The 23,066-nt window shown below is 42.8% G+C and overlaps 1 protein-coding gene across 1 annotated transcript in view; it reads left to right on the top strand.

The window, feature by feature from the left end:
• Aoah (acyloxyacyl hydrolase) overlaps window positions 1-23,066 on the top strand; it is a 204,456-nt gene that overhangs the window by 177,382 nt on the left and 4,008 nt on the right. Inside the window, exons 16-20 of the mRNA XM_046460635.2 lie at window positions 1,054-1,226; window positions 7,716-7,774; window positions 7,910-7,969; window positions 9,269-9,365; window positions 17,661-17,737. Of these exons, the coding sequence (XP_046316591.1) occupies window positions 1,054-1,226; window positions 7,716-7,774; window positions 7,910-7,969; window positions 9,269-9,365; window positions 17,661-17,737 (466 nt within the window). The remainder of the gene's footprint in view (window positions 1-1,053; window positions 1,227-7,715; window positions 7,775-7,909; window positions 7,970-9,268; window positions 9,366-17,660; window positions 17,738-23,066) is intronic.

Genomic DNA, 23,066 nt, shown 5'->3' with positions numbered 1-23,066 from the left:
AACTACTTCCAGCACCTTCTTTTCCTACTTTACTAACTTTTATGAAATAAGAAGAGAAAAATATAATTTGAAAATTAGAATATCTTCTGTAGAGCACAGTACCACCACTACTGTATAAAGACAGACAGTGGTATAAAATGAATGATTGGCAAATAGAGTTGCAGGGATATAGCATCTAACAAGACAAGCACTAAAGTTCAAATTCAGTATAGAAACTAAAAGAATGAAAAAGAAGATATAACATGAAGCCAGGTATGGTGGTGCAGGCCCATAATCCTAGCTGAGGATACTGAGGCAGGAAGATTGTTATTCAAAGCTAGCCTCAGCAACTTAGCAAGACCCTAAGAAATTTAACAAGGCCCTTTCTCTAAATAAAATATAAACAAGAGCTGTGGATGCGGCTCAGTGGTTTAGTGCTCCTGGGTTCAACCTCTAGTACCAAAAAAAAAAAAAAAATACAGTGTAGATACATAATATAACTTCATTTCTCAGTGAGGTTCTGTTTTTCTAATTGTGATACATGTGTGCCAAGTTTTCAAGACCAAGTTTCAGAACTTGAAGTGTCAAACAAATCATAAGCCATGCTAGACCCCTTTGGTTTTGTTAACTAGTCTTAACTAGTCTAAGTCAGGATAGGTGAGTCTATGTTACAGAAACAAACATCCCCTAAAATCTTAGTAACATAAAGCAACATTTATTTTACCCTTGCACATGTCCATCAGGTATTATGAAAGAACTCTGCTCCAGGACTCAGATTGGTAAGGCAGCTATCTACAACATTGCCCATAGCTGTGGCAAAGAAAAAGACCATTTTAGAGGCTCTCACACCACCAAACTGCTCACAACTCATTGGCCAGAATTGATCACATGATATACCCACCCACAAAGGTGTTAGGGGTTGATTATATGCCAAAAAGATGGAAAGCCAGAAACATTTTTCAAAAAATAGAAAATAGAACAAATAACCACATTATGGGTGTGTGTGTTATCTTGTATTTGCATGCATTGCTCCTTAAAATCAACTAAGACATTTTTTGTTTCTTCCACCAACAGGCAGACTGACCCAGTTCCAAAAATGACCACTCCTGAGAAGTTGTACTCCAATGTCATGCAGACTCTGAAGTATCTAAATTCCCACCTGCCCAATGGCAGCCATGTCATTTTATATGGCTTGCCAGATGGCACATTTCTCTGGGATAATTTGCACAACAGATATCATCCTCTCGGTATTGATTTGAAAATACTTTTTACTCTTCACCAATGTCAATGTATACATGGTTTGATGTACATATGATCAAAACCTTATAGGAAGATGCCTAAAATGCTAGTACAGAATGTGAGTTGGAACGGATGAAGGAGACGAGCCCTCCTGTGCAGCATCTGAGAGTCACTATCCAAAGGTGGGCAGAGTTAGATTCAAAACCAGAAAGGGCAGAAGCAGTTCATGAAGAATTAGGAAAATTTGAAAGATAACAGTTTAAATCAGGAAACTCTTTTGACAGAGACAAAATGTAGGATGAACTGAAGAAGTTCAAACAGGAGACAGAAAGTCCTGAGTCAGAGAGGGATTTTTCCCAACTTCAGAGTGGGTGCCTTCATGTGGCCAGTTTTCTAGAACTCTGTAGAACACAGACCTCTGGGCTGCTAACTCCCTATATCTACATCTCTCTTGCAGACTCTGAAAGACTTTAAAGTCCCTAGAAACTTCTAATGTAGCTTTACCACTCCAGATACTGTACGGACAATATAAAAGTGGTATCATTCACGTTAGAAAGAGCTGACATGCTGATCCTTAAAACAACCCTGTGAAGTAGATGTTTTCACTAATGAATTCCATTTTATAGATGGAACAGTTAAGGCTCGGAGAGGTTAGGTAGCTCACCAAATGTTGCATAGCGCATTGTGTACTAAGCTGGGTGTTTCAGGGCTCTGCTTTCTATATTTCTGGGGAGAATGCCCTTTCAAAAACTGTTTATTTTGTGCCCTTATGTGCCAGGACACAGTTCTAGGTACTGAGCAACCAGCAATGAACACAATAGTTCTAAATTCCTGCCTACATAAAATTTATATTCCAGAGGGGAAAAGACTACAAAAGCATGTTAAATAGTGATAAGCACCGAAGGAGGAAAATTAAAGAGGGAAGAGGGCTGGGGAGTGGTGGCCTCAATCCTCGCTGATGAGCATCTACAAGGAGAGGGCTGGGTTCCCTCCTCTCAGCCCTGAATTGATAGCACCTGGGTCCAGCAATAGTGAGAAAGGGGCTGTCCTTCCCCATATTAACCTTCCTGCCTCCAAGACCAACCCAAGCTAAATTGTGCTGGAGATCTAAGCACTTTCTTCATGAGTCAGAGGAGCAACTGAGAGGGGGAAACCTGCAACACATTCTTTAGTAATTTACTGAGAGAGCAAGGTGGAGAGCGAGATTTCACACTTGAGGCCATCAAGAGCTTGCCCTTGCGTACATGGTTTTGGATTATTTCCATTTTCCCTTGTCCTCCCACAGCTCCTGGTTAAGCCACCCATACCTCCTCTCCTCCTCTCCCAGGAAATTCTACCCCTGCTCACATGAGAAAAGAGCAGGTGTCCTTTAGCCAGCTCTCAAAGGGCTCTTGAGTCTTCACTGGGGGAAAATGGTACCTCTCTGCGTTCTGACTCCCTGTCACTGAGGATGAAGTCACTTTCCTTTTGACATCCTGAAGTGCACCACACACGCTATTATCCAAGCAGAACACCTTCCCGCTTCCCCTAAGGAAAGCAGAGTCTGCCTGTTCACACAATTTTGACCTCGCACCTTAGAAACAACAGTGTGAACACACCCAGGAGAATTTTGTCCCACTTTGAGCTGCCTTGAAGGCCTTAAGGACAATCACGTAGGCTAAGAACATCTCTGAGCCAACAGATATGAAAATCGCAGTCTCTCCAGCAGATTCCATTAATGCTAAGAAATGCTTGGAGAAGGGAAATTAGGGGCAGGGGAAGTGTGTTCCCAATTTACTTCATCACATCAGAAGGGAACTGACTTTGGGTTTTCTGATTTCAAATCCCATTCTCTTTCCAAAAACTTCTGGTCAGATAACCTCCATAATTATTTATTTGTTTGTTTATTTATTTGGGGACCAGAGATTGAACTCAGGAGCCCTCAACCACTGAGCCACATCCCCAGCCCTATTTTGTATTTTATTAAGAAACAGGGTCTCACTGAGTTACTTAGCACCTCACTTTGGCTGAGGCTGGCTTTGAACTCACCATCCTCCTGCCTCAGCCTCCCGAACTGCTGGGATTAAAGTCCTGTACCACCATCCCCGGCTTCCATAAATTCTTTCAGATACTCCATGATTTACATAATCTAACAACAGTAAATAATAATGACTCCCTACAATTTGGAAAGGAGTGATGGAAGAAAAAATAATGATTGGGAGACTCATCATTTACCTTTGCAGATTCTCTAAACTAGAAGTTCTCGACCAGAAACAGTCCCCCCAGCCCCACCTGTTGTCACAATGGAGGATTGAGGGAAGATTGCTAGTAGCATCTAAGATGTAGACTTCAGGGATGTTGCTGAACATCCTGAAATATACAAGACAGCCCCCCACAACCAAGAATGTCAATAGCACCAACAGTGAGAAATTTTAGCCTCTTTCTGGCCACTAGTCATGAGTGGCATCTCACCACACAAAAGAGGAATAAGGAAAAGGTGAAACAAGTGTTTTCTATATAAACCCTAGTTTTGAAAAAAAAATCCAATTAAGGAAAAGGCTGAAATCATCTACAATTTGTTTAATATGTTTAAGTAATTATTCACGTCCCAAATTATCCCTGCTGCCTGGTTGCCTTGGGAAATAAGTTATAAATTTCTCGAAGAAGCATCAGGGTCCTTCCTAGAAAGACTGGGGAGGTAGGTGAGATTCTTGCAGCCTTCCCAGTCCTCCTTTGGCAGGGCTCACAACTCACATAAGATGAGAGCCTTGAAGGAAGGACTGTGACCCAGCTGTCCCTTTCTGCTACTCTCACTTCAAACTCAAACCTCTGTATCTCCATTCCCGCTGGACATGAGCCAGCCTTGAAGCAGGGTTAAAGCGGAACCAGCCTCCAGCTTTGGTCACTCTCCACAGCTGAGCAGTTCGCATCCTAATCAAGAGCCAAACACTGGAGTCCAACTCCTGGGGCACTGTGCCAAGACTTGTGCACAGCAAAAAACAATGGTTGGGGGTGGAGTTCTAATCATTTCTATATCTGAGCCTAGAAGCATAGTGATGGGTCTCTGGGTTTGACCTTAACCACCTCTTAAGGATTAGGAGAGTTTAGACAGCAGAGGGGTAGGGACAAAACTCCTGATCAATGACACATTCTCTACTTCCTCCCTTCCCCCTGGACAGGTCAGGCAGAACACAGACTGAGCATTCTGCAAAGGTTAAATACCACAGCATTGAGTAGCATGGGATGGAGGCTCAGATCAAGAGTGGGTTCCCATCTTCCTCCTGACAGGAAGGAGGGAGTGATGGACCCCTCCTAGTTTCTCTCCTTTCCAGCCATGTTTGGGGTCACTGCCAGTTAATGACTAGCTGCCAAGAGCTGGGACAACCCCACGATCTCCACCAATAATTGAAATTCCTGGGGAGAACTCCTCATTGTCTTTGTGAGGAGTTACCAGACAGCAAGTCACATATTAGGATTCTGCTTGCATAGAGCTTTTAAGAAAATTCAAGCTTGACCAGTCTTAAGTCCTCTCAGCTATGGTATAAGAGGAAGATAATCATTCTAGAAATATGTCTGAAGTACATGACAAAAAGATGACATAAGATGGAGTCCTTGACCTCAAATGAGTGAGAAAAGACAGCTCCGCTGGGGAGAGAGCGTATACATCCCGACAGTGACAAGCACCAGTGCCAAGGTCAGCAGTACAAGCTATCGACATTCTAGAAGTTGTTCAGAAGGTTCAAGTGTGACTGAGATTCAGAGTCTGCTGTTTACCAAGAAATCTGCACGTGAGCCTTCCCCAAAGGGCCTCTGCCATAAATCAGCAAGTCAGTCTTGCCCCCATTACTCCTCAACTTGAAACCAATGTCTTTTAAAATTCCTTGTAGTTTATATTACATTACCAGCTTTCTCCCAGTCTGAATTAATGTAGTTTAATACATTTAGATGGTATTTCATGGAGGTATGACTGATCTTCACTGGTACCAAGCTTTTATAGTATCTAAGATTTCAATTATGTTCCCAGCATTAAACGAATATCAGATTCCGTCCTCAAGAACTTACAAATTACTGAGACACAAACTGCTCCTTCTAGCCAGCCAGAGTAGAACACTTCTTTTAATCTTCAAAGAGAACATATGGCAGCCATTGGGCCAGTTCACTGCTCCCTAACACATGTACATTTGCGCGCGCGCGCGCGCACACACACACGGATAATTCCTGGACAGTGTGACAGTCCCTCTAATCTTGCCCCTATTTCTGAGCATTCTTGATCAACTTTCTTAACTGGATTGACTATCTGATGAGGGAGTCACGGACAGAACCTCTTTCCATGTACAATATATCATGGTCTCATCCCAAGGTACCTGGGACCTTGGGATATAGGAGTAGGACAGCAGGGACAGGTGAGTAAGATAGGTTGGAGCCAGGCTGTGACCGGGCTGTGAACAGGATTAATCCCCAAGGAGCATTCAGTGGTTTGATCTCCAGTGTCCTCAGAACAGGACAAACTCCAGTCCCTCTGGATGTCAAAGCTATCACACTTAACGGAGCAGGTAGGGAGGATCCAGGATCATTACTTGTGGTTAGGCATGAGATGCCACCTCCTTTAAGTATGGAGACACCTCAGCCACTGAGCAAAGAGACGCAGGCCATCCCTTACAGCCAGGAATACATCAGGACCCAGCAAGGTGTCAGAGCCTTAGCAAAGCCACTTACGGTTCATCAGGAGGCCCCAGTCCCAAGATGGCAGAAGGTACCCAAGCAAAGGCCAGTCAGAAACAAGGCTGCTGCTCAGAGGCAGTTGCCCCAGGGGAAAAGTCATTGAGATGTGCAGAGGGCCAGGGTGGGGAGTGGAAGCTGCAGGCCTCAGTCACTTCAGGGAGGCTGCCCTGGGCTGAGACAGGCCAGGATACAGAGGAAGGGACAAGTTGCAAAAATCCAAATGGGGCAAGGAAAGGAGAGGGCAAAGAAGCCTCAGTGGGTGGAAGCAGGGACTTGGGGAAAGATAGGAGCTCGAGGCTCCATGTTGGGCCAATGTGATAAAGCTAGTGGCTTGGGAGTCATTTAAATGTGAAGATACAGAGCTCTGTGCTGAAGAGAGAGCTGGCGGGTCACTGTGACTTTAATAGCAGTAATAAGTCTATGGCTTTCTGGTCCTGAGATTCACTCACCCACACAGAGAATATATTTTTCCTCTATGACAAGCAAGTGGAATTTATCTTTCAGTCTAACTGATCCAAGGTATAAGTGAAAAATAAGGCTGTGTTCCATCACCTTCAATCTTTCTCTTCACTCAGAGATAGGGCCTATTATCTCCTTTGATTTTTTTCAAGAGTGTGAGAAGTGTTAATGGATACAGCATCCGTCATTCACCCCAGAGAACTGGGGAGGAGTGTAGAAAATTTTATGTGTCTGCCACAGCATGAAAGTTGATTGCCTATGGGGATGGGTAAGCTGGAAGGAGGGAGAGAGGGGAGTATTGGAATAGAAATAACCCCCCCCCAAGATTCTGGATCTATGGCTGATGTTCTGAAAAGTTCTGGATGGGCCCCATATGGCACTTTCCCTTCATTCTTATATACCCCTTTAGCCTGCACCCACAGATAAGCATAGAGTATATGTACTAATTAGAGCTCCAATAAGATACCCACCGGGAAAACCTCAATTCAGGGCCATGAAGGGGACAATGTGTGCTGGCCTCCCCCATCCCACCCACATTGGAAGGCCTTCAGTTCATCTTCAGGGCTCTCCATGGTCAGAGCTTCAGATACTCAGAATGTTCTGCCAGACATCCCTGTTTTGTTTGTTTCTCTTTTGGATAGTAGTGTGTCCTCTATGTTGCTGTAGATTTAAACATTCTATTGCCTAAGTATGTGTAAAATGTGCTGATAAACCAGAGTGCTACTTACAAAGAAAAAAAATTTTCTGCCAGGTCTTTAGCTTGTGATACTTGGATCAGACCTGAGTGTTTCGTGAAGTTGGAAAGGAGGAGTTAGTCAGCTACCACCTGGAATGCTCCCTGTGCCCTACAGGAACTTGGCCTTTCATACTATTGCCGGGAGAAACCTTCTGCTCTTCAGAGTGCTTCTGGAGTCTAGATAAGACCAGCCCTCTAGCCCTGTCCCTGCTGAGACCAAGAGCTCTCCATGAGGAGTAAACTCCTCAGAATTCCTTCCCCCAACCTGGAATCTCTAGGGGCTCAGAAAGAAGTAAAGCACAGAAAGTTTTTTTTTTCTTTTTTGGTACCAGGCATTGAACTCAGAAGCACTTTACCACTGAGCCACATTGCCAGTCCTTTCTTATATTTTATTTAGAGGCAAGTTCTCACTGAGTTACATTAGGGCCTTGCCAAGTTTCTGAGGCTGGCTTTGAACTTTAGAGGCAGTGATAAATGACAAGTCAGGGAAAGTCCCATTGGCAGTGCCACCCTCTACAAGGGACGTAGAGGCACCTATGAATGTCTCTAAGTGTTGCTATGTGTGAGTACACACAACATGTCCAACCTCTCTGTTTTCCAGGCCAGCTAAATAAAGACGTGACTTATGCACAGCTCTACTCCTTCCTGGGCTGCCTCCAGGTGAGCTCACTGACACTTGCTGCAAGGCCACATCACACATTCTCACACACACACGCACACACACACACACATACACACACACCTGTTACCGACTGCTGCTCCCCTTTAATCAAAGTGGTGTTTTGCTGCTCTCAGGTCAGCCCCTGCAGTGGCTGGTTGACTTCCAACAAGACGCTCCGGACTCTCACTTCAGAGGTAGGTAAGACTGGCACAGTCTTTTGGGACCATCTTGGATCATTCTGTCCCTCTTGTTTGCTGCAGTTTTCACTAGGGGTGGATCTGGAAGCATGATGGTCATCAAGAGTGTGAGAAGTGTTAATATGAAATATTATGAAAAGCCAATGATGAATAATAAAAGCAAATTGCCAGAGGGCTGGAGGCACCAAGAGACAGGGGTGGCCTATCTCTCTCTGCCTCTCTCTGGGTCTGGATCTCTCACTGTGTCTCTCAGTATCATTCCCCTATGCACATGTGCATACACACACACACACACACACACACAGCATGCCCCATATATAGTCATAGAAGTGGAAAGCTGAGCAAGGTTAGGCCTCTGTATCCCTGGAGTTCTCTTGAGGTCAACGAGGAGCCTCCTGATGTCTCTGAGGGAACCCATTGTTCAAGTAAAATGGTTTGAACTACTTTTGTGGATGGTGAACTATTTATTGAATCTTTTTTTAAAAATAAAAATATTTCAATTTTTTAAAATACAAATAACATAAAAATACACAAAGAAAATACACAATAACAAAAATCACCCCAAATTTTACCACCCAAAGTTACTATGTGTATATGTCTTTCATTATCACTTCCATAAATAGAGATTTGGGGTTTTGCCTACACAGTATGAGAATACACATGTTCTTTTCTGCTTTCCAATTTTTATATATTGTTTCTTCACATCATAATAACACAACCATTTAAAAATAGACAGCCTATGAATATACCATGATTTATTGCATCCCTTGGTGTTTGACATATGGGTTGTTTCCAGTTTTTACTATGATAAATAGCATTGCAATGAACAATTATACATATAAAGATGTATGTTGTGAGGACATCTCTACTTCCTTAAGATAAATTCCTATAAAATTTATTGTGTCAAAGGCCATGCCCACGTTTATGGATGTGACCCATATCATCAAATCGCTTCTAGAATGATGAAACTAATTAGCATTCTCATCCATCTAGCCCTGGACATTTATGTTCTCAAGGTTTTCATCCCATCTATGCCAGTCCCATGGGGGAAAAGTGTTATCTTATTGCTTTAATTTGCACTGATTTGATTCCTAATGAATGCTAACATTTTTCATATGCTCACTGGTCATTTGCACATGAATAGAATTTAATGTGCAGAGCTGTTCTCTGCTGGTGGCTTGGAGAAAGGAAGGTGGAATGGGGAGGGGAAGATCGATTTCTTTTTTCTGCCTGAATTATCTCATGAAAGTCAAAGTCTAGGTGTCATGGACTTCTCCCTATTTCCCTCCTATTCAGAGAGCCGAACAACTCTCCAATACACTGAAAAAAATTGCGACCAGTGAGAAATTTACGAACTTCAATCTTTTCTACATGGATTTTGCCTTCCAAGAAAGTAAGTTGCTTGGTTTTGGTATTGACAGAAAACAAACACGGCAGCTGCAGTGGAGAGCTTTCCAGGGCACTGAGTTAATAAAGCAGCAGTTTGGGCAGGGTTACTTCCGCCCATTCTTTCACTAGTAGCTCTCCATATTGTAAAAGGATAATGCATGAGACTCTTTCTGAATGGGCTGGGGCTCAGCATTCCTTCATCACTTTATTTTTTTTTCTTTTTTATTCCTCTTACCACATTTTTTATTGGTGCATTATAGCTGTGCGTAATGGTGGGATGTGTTATTATGTCTTCATACATGCACACAATATAACAATATAATCTGGCCAATAGCACTTCTCAGCACTTCCCCTATTTGTCCCTTTTTTTTAACTGATTCCTCTTTGATTTTCATGAGGTACCGTGCCCCCTCCACTTTTCTTTTCCTTTTTTCTTTCTAGCTTCCACACATGAGAGAAAATGGCCTTCTAAGCTTGCCTTATTTTGCGTAACATAATAGTCTCAAGTTCTATCCATTTTTCTGCAAATGACATAATTTCATTTTTCTTTATGGTAGGTTTAAAACTCCATTGTGTATATATGACACATTTTCTTTATCCTTTCATTCACTGATGAACTGGTTCCATAGTTTGGCTATTGTGAATTGTGCTGCTGTAAACATGGGTATGCATGTATCGCTATAGTAGGCTGACTTCAATTCTTTAGGGTAAATACCAAGGAGTGATATAGCTGGGTCATATGTTGGTTCCATTTCTAGTCTTTTGAGGAACCTCGGTACTGATTTCAGTGGTGGTTGTACTATTTACAGTCCCACCAACAGTGTAAAAGAATTCTTTTTCCTCCACATCCTCTGCAGTATGAATTATTGTTTGTATCTTTGATGACTGCCATCTGACTTTTGCCATCACTTCAGAATTCTGAAAGGAATAGAACCGATCCTTGGAGAGAGCTTTGGACTGGGAGCCTTGGAACTAATGGAATCACCTAACCTGTTCTTACCAATTCAGCAATGTCCTTCTTACCTACAGGCTAATGATGGGTGTACCAGAAGTGAGGGGTAAGACAATACCTCTCACAGTGGGACACAAGATTACTTAGGGACTCAGTTGCAGTGCAGATTCCCAGGCCCCAGTCAGGATGAACCTCAACCTCAACCTAATCAGAATCAGTAAGGGAGGAACCAAAGAGTTTGTGTGGGGGGAAATAAACAACCTACATCCCAACTTTCTAGAAAGAATATCATGTTTCTTTTTGAGTGTTCTGTCCACTAGTGAGAGGCCCCACAAAAACAGGCATGATTATTAGAGCTATGGATTTATCCTTTACATCTTGACTCTGAAAAAAGTATTATTTATTGATTGTAATCCTTCCAGATTCATTTTTATTGCTAAGCAATTTTTATACAAGAGAAAGCCCCCTGTTGATTGACTGCCAGCTGAGGTGATGCTAATGAAAAGCTTTACAGTGTATGCAAAGGATGGAAGATTTCTGATCCAGAGTTTATCGTCTCTATCCCCCACCACCAGCCCCTCCAGCCCAAGCATCTGGGATAGAGCAGATGGCCATCATGAATTATCAAATATTACATTAGTTGACACATTGTGCATTGCAGACCCTAGTACTTCAACTCTGAACATCTTTTCAACAAGACTGATCTCCCTTAACTAGATTTCCTGCCTGCATAATACACATTTCTCTCATGGGGAGAGACATTTTGATAAATAACCTCTCATTAAAATGCAGAGTTAAAGACTGGTTAATGAATTCCTGGTGTAAACAAATGCACCACCAAGTGATCTTTGATCATCACCAACCTTGAATATAGATAAAGTTATTAAAAATATAATATTGTCTAACATTCAAATGGGACTTTTATATTTTCCAGAGTGATCGCTGGCCCTGTCATTTATTATCTCTGAGATGGTAGGCAATTCTCTGAACAACTCTAACTGCCCCTTTCTAGACCTGGAAGTGGGAATGCCGTATCTACCTAACAATCTTTGTGATAATTATATGAAATGTGTCATGCTCATAAATGCTATGCTTGCTATATAACCTGTTCCCATAACCATAGTCATGCCTTTACCACTCCATGTGTGGTTTGGGATGAGCAAAATGAATGCCACCTGGGAGCCAATTGTGAAGGCAGGCTTCACTCCAGATCTTCCTAATCACAATCTTCAGGTCATCTATATCTTACCCCAAGATTAAGAGCTTGGTCATTCAATCATCAGATTTTTTTTAACTGTGTCTTCTCTGTGCCAAGAGCTGTGTAGATGCTTGGAATATCATTGTCAACCAAACAGAATTATCTCCAAGAGAATATAGAGAGAAGAAAGAGCTTTATCTGTGACACAGCATTCCAGTGGTGAACTAGAAAGCTTGGAAACAAAGCCTTGCCAGCTCTTTCCTGTCTTCATGGCAACAATAAATGCAGAACAAAAATAGATATCTCAGTTAAACTGAACTGAATATTCTTCATCAACATGATTGCAATTTCCCAGGTATTTCTCCGTGCTTAAAAATTCTCATCCACAGTTCAAGGAATTTCTTATTTTGCAATCTCCTGCCATTTGTTAAAAAAAATAACCGAAGATTCGGTTCAGGTGCAGGACCTTCTTCATCTTCTCTGTGTGAAGTTAGTAGATACCCCACTGAGGAGGATACATGGACAGAATGAATAGGAGAGTGGACACACAGTGCTCTAGACTTGCCTACATAAACTTCTGGTACAGCAGCCCACATTGATTGGATGGGTGCCACCATGTCTACCTCTGAAAAAGCTAGAATTTTTATCTAGTTTTCAGGAACTGAGGTAATGACTTGACTTAAGCCCAAGTAAGGGCATTTGGAACTTGATATGCTAGCATTTCAAGTGTGGGGATCATCCACTCCAATCCATTTCTGTGGGTAACTTTTCAGTATGAACAGCACATTATTAACCTGGAAATCCACCTCATGTGGGTGTAATGTGCTGTTATAGAAAAAGCCCAGAATTTACATCTGTGTTCTTACCCCAGTTCAGGCAGAGAAGATCTGTACCCTCAAGCAAACTAAACAACCACTCAAATTTTAATTTCTTTTTATGTAAAGTTGCAGTAACTAAACCATAGGGTTTATGTGAGGATGAAGTGAGACCAAAGCTTGTCAAGTCTAAGGACTTGGTGGCTGTTAGCCAGCATTTCCCACTGCCTCCATCATCATCGGCATTTATAAAGCAGCTCCTGCATTCTCCCAGGTGATACATGTTTGTTCTCTTTCAATATCCAGCCTACCTCCCATCACCATTCATGCTGAGAATTCATTGAGTCACTGTGAGGAAGATATGGTAGAAATGTGGCTTTTTATCATTGCACTCTCTATCAGAATTAAAAACTCGGTAAAGTCACTTATTAAATATGCAGTCTTAATAGTCCCATGAAAACCCCTCTTCTCATTTCAGTACTATATTTGAGCTGACTATTGCATCACAAATATACTCATTTCTCATGACACCGAAATTCCCAATTTCACATCCTGGAGACTGAGCGAATTGCTGTTGAGGACCCCTGTCACTTGAGGGTAGGCATAAGACCTATTTGTTCTTCACTCTGACAGCCTCGGTCCAGCACTGAAAAGATGATTGCTCATCTCCAAAGATTCTTTTTTATCTTTTGCTGACTCCTTTTCTAACGGTTGTGAACTAAGCATAGGAAACAACTTTTTCTGCCTTCAGGAAATGCCAACTTGAGCAGGTGATGTCCTTTTTCTTTGTATCGCACCTCTCCAGAAAGGGAAAGGAAATGGCAGCTGGCTGATAGGGCCATTTTTACACCAACACTTTAAATATACCTCCAGCTGCCCTCAGCTTCCAAGACAACTCAATCCGAGTAAATCTTGTCTTTGGTTTCCCACTCTCCCGGATACTTCTGTAAAACCAGCCAGTGACTCCGTGTGCTAACCAGTTCCTTAAAATGCCTGCTCGTGTTGCTGTTCATCAGAGCCCCCAAGTGCCTTGTGAGCCTTCCTCCACCGTCTCCATCACATCTTTGAAAAGCTGGTCATTAGCAGACTTCCTCTGACTTTACAGATAAAGACATATCATGCACCAAATCCCAACAGATGGTCCATGATCTTTCCATTTTAATTCATATCTTCTGAAGAATGATTAGCAATTCATTTACCTATTTTGAATGATGGTTCTAGATAGGAAGGAAACTGACCAACTTACTATGTTATTCTTGATTGAATGGCCCTCCGGCTCTGAAATCAATCTGAAAAGAAATAAAGACCACTGTCTGCTATTGCATTTCTCCTGAGAAAGTAGAATTTCATCCTGAGATTTTTTTTTTTTTTTTTTTTTTTGGTAAAGTATCATTCTGCCTAGGAATACTCAAAGTACAAATAAAACCTTATACTCGTGACTGTGAGTTTCTAAGACTACCTTTAAATTTTACAGTCCTGACGTCTATTCCTATGTGGTGACCAATACTGCCTTCACAGACACAGAGAAAATGATATTTTCCACTGTGAATGGACTTATTATAGCCTTGGTAACCTCATGGCATTTTCTTTCAATACTCATTGTATTATTTTATATGGCAAGTTAGATTTTCTGAAGACTAGACTCCCTCATAGTGGCTACTGATATAGAGGAGAGAGATTTAGAGTCAGGAATAAGATTCCTGGTAAGGAAGAATGGGCTATCATTGATATTCAAGTTTGGTGATACTAAAAAGCAGCCCTCTCCCACTGACCCCACCTAAGGTATACATACATCTGCTCCCTGGCAAAACTTAGCAAGTAAATATCCTTTCCCTTCTCTTTATGCTTTTATTCCTGAGTTTTTCTTTCATTACTTCCACAATTATGGGATTGCTCAAGCTTGCATAGGAAGCAGAAGGTATTGACCATCTCTTCTCATTTTGAAAATCATCACTAATGGTTGAATTATGCTGTTCCTTAGAGATATCTATCAACACCTCTCCCTTTCTCTGAGGACCATAGTTTTTAGTTTGGCAGTTAGTAAAACACATAAAATTCAAATAGGGATGCTTCAAAATTCAAATTTGGAAAACTCAAATGGAAAAAAAAAAAGCTTAGAATAAACTAATCACATTGCCAAAACTGAATCACACTGGAGAAAACTCGTGTATAAGCAAGTCTGACCTTTTTTCATACCAGGCTCCAAGTAAACCTCCCTCTCATGGAACACAACCTGAGCTTAAGCTGTGTTTCCTTCACAGGCCCAAATCTGCTTTTCACTCTGGAGTTTCTAAGTCTCTTGATCACTATAATTCTTTTCTGAATTTTGACAGGTTGCAATTGAACTTGTCACTCAACCTTCTCTATAAACACAGAGAGTCAAAAAGTCTTGTGTGACACTTCCCACTCCACTGGGCCATAGGACACTAAGTGGACCTGATCTGCTCCATGACTTGCTGTATATATATTTAACACAAGATGCCTCTGCCTGGGTCTTCTCCATCTAGTGCTTTGCAATTCTTCAGCTGGTTCTATCTGAGGTCTTGATGGGACTGAGTTCCCACTGGCTGATCTTGTTAACACAGCTGTTCATCAGAGCCCCCTGATGAACAGCATCAGGGGGCTCTATCTTAGGCCACTGTAATAAAGGGCCATACACTGAATGGCTTATAAACAACAGAGCTCTATTTCTCACACTTCTGGAGGTGGAAAGCACAATATCAAGATGCCATGCGGTTGGGCTCTGGTGACAGTGCTCTTCTAGGTTGCAGGCTGCCAACTCCTCCTTGTATCCTCACATGGCAGGAAGGGTCCCCATTCATGATAGCTCCGCTCTCATGGCCTAATTACATCCCAAAGGCCACTTCCTAATCATAGAGGAGGTGGACAGCAAGGATTTCAATATAGGAATTTGGGAAGGACACAAACATTCAGGCCATTCCACATCTTGTTGGAATTTTCTTTTATTCATTCTTCTGATAACATCTATATGGCATAATAAAAAATATCAGAAATAAAGAAGGATGCAGGAAAGGGATAAAGATCTCATTGACAACTTGGGGGAAGTAGAAAGGAATACAGGCACATGGAAGCAAGTTACCTCTGAAGTCTGAGGGGTGGAGAGGACGGCATCTGACCTGGATAGGGCCTGTCCCCATCCTTGTTGATTTTTGTGGGACTGCAAGGAGAGAGGAGGAGACAAATACCATGAGATCACAAAGGACATCAATGGGGCTACAGAGAATTGACTTTGGCTCCATATTTGCAAAATCCCTTCTAAATGCCTGGCTCTCCTTTAAGGGAAGCCTGTTGGACATTTAGCATGGAGGTGGCTCCAATGAAGAATCAACATAAAGTTAGAAAATAAAAAAGCAGGAGCCAGACATGGTGGCACTTGCCTATAATCCTAGAGATTTGGGAGGCTGAGGCAGGAGGATTGCGAGTCCAAAGCCAGCCTAGCAACTTGGCGAGGCCTTAAGCAACTTAGTGAGATCCTGTCTCAACAAAGTAAAATGGACTAGGATGTGGCTCAGTGGTAAAGTGCCCCTGGGTTCAATCCCCAGTACCAAAAATAAAAAATAAAAACCTAGAAAAGCAAGACCCAATAGATGAGGAGGAAACTGGTCTATCTTCTGCAAGGCAAGAGAGAGAACAAAGAGTTTAAAATGAGCATAAGTTAATGTCATGGCATATGAGTCAGTCAGAGCCAGGAATGGGCTAGAACAGGGTCACAGAGCATACAAAGCCAGCATTGTGACCAGGGAGGGCAATCTGGGATCCACACATGAGTTTTGAAATGCAAGACACAGAGGAAATGGCAGAGCAGACATAATTGAACCTGAAACAGAAAGTCTGATTTCAAGGTGATGACCCCAAAACAGCAGAACTCTGGCCAGGCAAACTGGAGACTGAGGCAGATAAACTTCCCTGAGACTCTGCTTTTTACAGGATACCATGGCCACAGCAGGAAAGAAATTGTTGAGGGCTGCAAGCTGACCTAATGGAACAAATGTGTCAAGACAGCTCTGAGCTTCCTATCAGAAGAGCAGATGCATACCATTCCTTGAGAGAGGGGGGCATTTATCAGTGTGAAGCAATTGCTCCCTTGAGGCTCCATGTGGAGGACACCTCATGACACAGTGACACAGTAGACAGCTAGCTCAGTTTTGTAAGAAATGCAAAGCCCACTTACCAAGAGTTGCTTCTTCTATCAACCTCCAATAACACCCAGAAGCATATCATGCAAAAGCTGTTCAGTGGTGGCCATTCTACCAGGAAATAAGTTAACAGGGACTGATGATCCAGTGTGCAGGACTCCAAAGCAGTGGCACGAATTTCTTCCTAAACTCTGAGAAGGTCAACATTATCTGCAGCCTCTCTGGGGACAGAGATTGGGTAATAAGTGAGGAAAGCAAGCTGTAGTATCCAGAGTAATTGCAGAAGCAATTGAGTTCTAACTGATTCAGCCCTGGGAAAGTCTAGCTTCCCTTGTCCAGTCAAAGCCCCGGATAGAATCTCCATCCTTCCCTGGAGTAATAGGGGGAGAAAAAGAGGGACAGACCTCTGCCCTGCATTTTCTGGGGGATGAAGAGAAAAGAACCAGAGGAATCTTAGCTGTGTCTTCTGCCCTCACTGGACACCAGGAAAGCAAGGGCAATGACCAGACAGGAAGCACAAGTCTCTTTGGAGGTTCTCTAGGGATTTGAAATTTCCTTCCGGAGTTCTTACTGGCTTGGTGATGGTACAACACAGTGTTAATTGCACCGTTGCCTTGGAGCAACTGGCATTCTTGGTCTCTCATCCTTGTTGAAGGACAGTTTTATTGCTTTTCATCACTTTGGGGCTCATAATATTTTCTCTGTAGCCACACTCTCTCTAAAAGCGATGTTGAGATAATTTTATGTAATTATATTTCTGACATGCTGTAGGATTGTTCAAGGTGATGGCTTGACACATGGAGGCAGTGTCTGCAAATGGCAGCCCGGGAAAGGAGATGTTCATAAAATGCTAAATTTCCCTCCCTGCACTGCTGTGCTCCTGTCCACTGAAAAATGAGATGGACTTAAACCACTGAGTATTTTAGAGTTCCCTTTTTCCCCTGCACTCCCAGCTACACAAATCACATTCATCCAGCAAGCTCACGCATTCTCTTTTGGAGTTAGGAGAAGAAAATCACATTTCTGTCCCAAAAGATCCCAGCCCAAGACAACAGCTCAGAGGCTACCATGGCCTGGGAAGGAGGGGGCAGTCCTGATGACATCTCATTCGGTCCTTGCCCTCGACATTGACCTTTGTGGAAGGGCATCTGTAACCTTCTGGTTGTGTGTCCTGTAGTCATAGAGGAGTGGCGGAAGAGAGGTGGACAGCCCTGGCAGCTCATTGAACCCGTAGATGGATTCCACCCCAACGAGGTAAGCACAGTCAGATCTGACAGCTATCTGGCTTGGTTATTTTTTTAAATATACTCATTCATGGATGTGTTCATTTTCCTTCTGTTTTGTTCCAGAAAGGATTTGAGGTAGTGTACATCACAGTGTAAGACAATTCAATCAAAATGAAGTGAAAATCAGGGGCAAAGGAAAATGAGGTAGAAATCATACCCAGGTTCCTGACTTGGTTTCTAGAGTTTGTGGAATCTGTGCAGGGCAAGCCTAAGAAACTGCCAGAGGAGGCTTATGAAACCAGTTTAAGGCTGTGTAGCAGCCAGGACCAAAGGCCTCCATGAGATAGTCATGACCTCCATAAGATAAAACATAAACCAACCACTTATAAAAAAAATCAACAAGCGGGGCTGGGGATGTGGCTGAAGGGGTAGCGTGCTCGCCTGGCATGCGCGGGGCGCTGGGTTCGATCCTCAGCACCACATAAAAATAAAACAAAGATATTGTGTCCACCGAAAAATTAAAAAATAAATATATAAAAAAATCCACAAGCATAATGATTCCTGAAAGCAAGAGCTGTCTGAAATTTCTTCCATGGATCCTTCTAGAAAGGACACTGTAGGAGAAGAGGAAATGGTCCTTAGCAGGATCCTGCAGTCTGAGCTGTTTCTCATCTCATATTCCAGAGTGTAGCTCTATAAAGCAGCTCCTGTCTGGCCTCTTCACAAAGCAAGGGAGCTGGAGGGCAGGACCCTTCCCTCCTGTCCCCACCCAACTTATTATCGTGGCTTCCATCAGAGAAGCTCCACTTTCATCTGTCAGGTATACTGGACTTGCTCCTGACATTTCTTTATTTTAAAAAAAGAAGAGGAAAACGTGTGGGAGTACTTGACCGCTGGCAAAATTTTGAAAGCTGTCCTCCGCAGGGGAGACAGGCCATCTGGGGCAGGCAATCCTCCATCTCCATTGTCTTTCTGACCCAGGCTTTGGTAAGTTTGGTGTGGCAATGATATGGCTACAAACCTGAGAGCACTGCTGGAGGTGACCCCCTGGTGCCCTTGGGTTCCATGGTCAGCTAGGCCACAGGGAGTGTTGCTCATCCTCTTGAGATCCTGAATAGAACCACAGCTCTCTGACCCCAGCTCTAGGCTCTACAAGTTCCAGTGGGCAGAGGGTGTACTTCCTAATGGGAGAAAAAACAGTGGAGCCCACAAATAAAATGCAGGGTAAATTTTAAAGTGAATATTAATTGCCCACCTCACTTTTTAAATTTTTTTTAATGTATCTTGGAATATCTAACTTTCCTGTGTATCAAATGGGTGATGATTGGAGAATAATTAGCTGGAAGCGGGTTACATATTAGGGTCTGGCTGCCAAAAAAATAGTGTCTTTCATTTTAGAATAGTGAATGTGAAGCCCTTCTTCCTGCCAATAATGGGGAAAGATGTAATAGTTCTTTTGAGACAGAGTCTTGCTATGTTACCCAGGCTCTAGAATTCCTCCCTCTGCTTGAGTAGCTGGGACCACAGGCACGTCACCACTACACCTGCTTGAGACAGCAGTTCTCATTATTCTCTGCACACAATAGAATTTGGATTTTATAAGAGAGTGAACATATGAAAAGATAGGTAGGGTGTCAATTAGGAACAAACAGAAAAAAGAAACTGTCAAAGACAGCTTTACTTTGTCCCTGGGGCTTATTTGTCTCAAATGATCAATCTGTCCCTGGCTCTTAAAATAATATTGGGTTCAAGGTCTGTCAAACTGCGGGTCTAGCTTGTGCTCAAACAGCTTTGCTATACCTGGCTATTCAAAAAGTCAAGGCTGAAGCTGCTTATATGTCATAATCTCAAGTGATTCCTGAAAAACTTGTTTGCATCCTGGTATCCAGTGGTAAAGTGGGCAGCAGAGGTACAGCCACAGTTAAGTGGGCAGGCACAGATGGCCAGGCCCAAACCTGTCGGTTTATCATGCTCTATAGTGAGCTGAAAAGTCCAGATTGGCAGCTTTCCATCCAAAAATATTTAGCACATGCCTCCCCAGGTGTCAAAGCACAGCGAGAATTCACAAGCAAACAAGAAGTCCCTATGATTTAAGATTGGAGTATAAAGGAGGCGAACAATGAGGAAACAGACAAATATAATGTGGTAAATGCCTCCAAGCGTGCAAACACAGCATGCCACGGGAGCAGCATGGAAACAGGAAAAGGTGTTAGAAAAGGTTGTCCAGAGGAGGTGACAAGAGCAAAGGGAAGAGATGGGCGTGGGCTACAAAAGTGTTTTGAGCAGAGGAAACTGTGTGGGCACAGGCCTGAATATGAAAGAAACTCTGGGACCATGGAGGAATCCAAAGTGCCTTTGTACAGTCTGGACATGGAGTAGGAGAGTGGGTCTGAGAGGGAAGAAATCAGGAGCCAGACCCTGTAAAATCAGCACAGGGCTTGGCCTTGCTCCTGCAAGTTTTAAGCAAAAACAGACTTGTATTCTTAAAAGATGCCCATAGTAGCCGAGTGAAGAATATTTTGGTGGGGTCAGATCAGGGGACTGGGAAAAAAGGAAGGAAATTTTTTTCTAAGCAAAGAAACAATATTGCAAAAACCCAAGACCCAGATTTGTTGTCTGTGGAAGCTGCAGGATTCTACCTGTCTAAGCATCTACTTTTTTCAGTCTCTGTAAATAAAGTTAAGCATCTGAAGAGTCACTCAAAAGACCTCCAGGCCTAAAATCAGACAACAGGAAACAGAAAGTGTTAAAAGAGCCACAGACATAGATCAAACTCTGTTACCCTGGCACCTCGGGGATCACCTGTCAACATCCCTGACACCTCCTGCCTTGGAAGCTTCGACCAAGCCACACTCCCTGCAAAAACAACCTCCTCTCCTCTCATCACGACGACAGCAGCTCAAACCATCCTCTTCAAACTCCTACTGCAAGCAAGGAAGTTTCCATTAATCAATTCCCTCCTCCCTGTTCAGCCCTGAACCCTGCATGCTATTGGAGACAGACATAGCACATATAATCAATGAATTTGTTTCAAAGAGGTTAACAGCCTCCAGATTTCTATTTGTTTTGACTTGTAAGCCCCTGGGAAACAAGGGCCCTGAGAAGACTTATGGAGCTCCTAAAAAAATAATAAAAGTAAAGATGAAGAAGAAAGAGCATTGGCAATGGTAGAGGGCAGGAGGGAATCCGAGCCAGGGAACCACAGAGCAGGGACCATGTCTATTTAATTTGTTTTATGTACCAACTTGCAACCATCATTTTGGTGATGACCCCACCAAGTCAGCACAAGGGGAATTGAGCTGATAGGGAACTGATATTTTTCCTTGAATGTTAGTGTTTAGATACATCTTACACCACTGTCATGTTTTCAGTTTTCAGTTTGCAGATTTAAAATCAATCAGGACCAAACATAACCAAGTCCAATAGACTGTGCTCCTGTGAAAATGAGAAGGGCAGAGGAAGACAGCTCTGCCTTCCTGTGGTTAGGGCTTCCCGCAGGTGTTTAAAAGCAGTCTTCTCAAGATAGCCCTGGAGCGTGCTTCCTGTGGGAGAAATACATTCAGAGCAGATTTTATACCTTTGGTCTGGTAGAAGCCCAGAGTTAAATTTAGCAGGAGTTCAACTTAAAAGGTATCAAAAGCCATTTTAAGTTTTTTGGTGAAATCTGTGTAATCTTGCATTTTCTTTTTTTAAAGATTACAGAAAGCTCATTCTTATTTAAGATTTGTTTTTATGATTTTTTTTTTCATTAAGGGGTTCTATTTTAGTAGCAAAAAAAAAAAAGTAATTAGCTTCTGAGGTGGGAGTGAGGAGGACCCTCCCAACACAATCCTATCCAACTCTGATGGCTGCTGGGACGCTGCCCTATCCTGGTGTGTCTCATGAACCTGTGGGGTGTTCCTGACATCAGTGTGTTTTCTTAGAGGACTGGAAAACCTCCCAAAAAAGCACTCCTCATAAGTAGAATATAGTTGATTCAAGAAATGTGCCTTGATTTGAAATTGTTCATTAAAAGACAGGAAAAATTCTGAAAGTGTATGGCAGCTGTTGACAAGGACCCGATCAAGAAAACGTCACCACCTCATGATCCTCCACTCTTCTCCCCATTCCTGGGAGATCAGAGGCTGTGAATAAAAACATTCCACAAAAATCTTACATAAACCAACATGGTGTTAAGTTGTCCTATTTGGTGCTCCTTCTGTGAGACTTTTAAAGAGTAGCAAAGTGTTCCAAGGGGACCAATGACCACCACATGGTTTTGGCTTCAGAATGTAGCAGGCAGGTGTGCAGGTGACGCTCCACAGAGGTACCACACCATGTCAGACTTGGTGTCCCTGGAGGAGGGGCCCCACCAGGTAGTGGTGCCAGGACACAAGCAGCCACCTGGCCCTGTGGCGAGGTTCTGCAATAACAGGGAGCCAACTGAGTTCACGAAACAGTGTCCTTATTACCCAGGGATTCTGTTCTAACCTCTCTCAGGCAGAGGTGCCTGAGGAAGCCTGAGCTATTGCAGAATCTTCGATTATTCCTATTTTTCTCAGTCTCCATGGCCAAATGGGCCCATCAACTGGACAAACATACTAAATCGAATAAAAGCCACCAATGTTCACATCACAGAACTTAAGATTTAGTACCCAGAAATACATTTTTATGAGTCTTGTAAGAAATAGTGCTCAAACAGTACTGATCCTGGGTGAGGGTGAGGAGCTTTAAAATGCATGTTCCCTACGTCCCCTCCAGATCTCTCCAGTGGGCTCATGGGAGAGCCCAGGGAACATGCTCAGTGATGAAAGGTGTACCCTCAATACCAAAGATATGAAGCGTTGGAAAATAGTGACATCATGTAGATGTTAGTCTAGGAAATGTAATGCTAACTCTGCAGTAATCCCAGTGAGAAGAAAAAGCAACCAATGAAAAGTTTGTTCTGGAAGGATTAAAAAAAAAACACAAAGTGACAGGGACTGGGGTTGTGGCTCAGTGGTAGAGGACTTATTACCTAGCACACATGAGGCACTGGGTTCAATCCTCAGCACCATATATAAATAAATAAAGATATTGTGTCTATCCACATTAATATTTTTTAAAAAATCAAAGTAAAAACAACTTGCAAGATCTTTAGGCTAATTGTGTTTTTATAAAAAATGTAGCCAACTGCAGTAGGACACACCTGTAATCCCAGTGACTCAGGAGGCTGAGAGGCAGGAGGATAGCAAGTGTGAGGCCAGCCTCAGCAACTTAGTGAAACCCTCAGCAACTTAGCAAGACCTATTTCAAATTAAAAAATGAAAAGAGTGGCTGGTAGTGGCGGCACATGCCTGTTATCCTAGCAGCTCAGCTGAGGCAGGAGGATCAGGAGT

Source organism: Marmota monax, unplaced genomic scaffold, assembly GCF_021218885.2.
Source record: "Marmota monax isolate L192 unplaced genomic scaffold, Marmota_monax_Labrador192_F-V1.1 WCK01_AAM20220418_F8-fsc00107, whole genome shotgun sequence".
Taxonomy (NCBI): domain Eukaryota; kingdom Metazoa; phylum Chordata; class Mammalia; order Rodentia; family Sciuridae; genus Marmota; species Marmota monax.
This window is presented reverse-complemented; position numbering and strand designations above follow the sequence as displayed.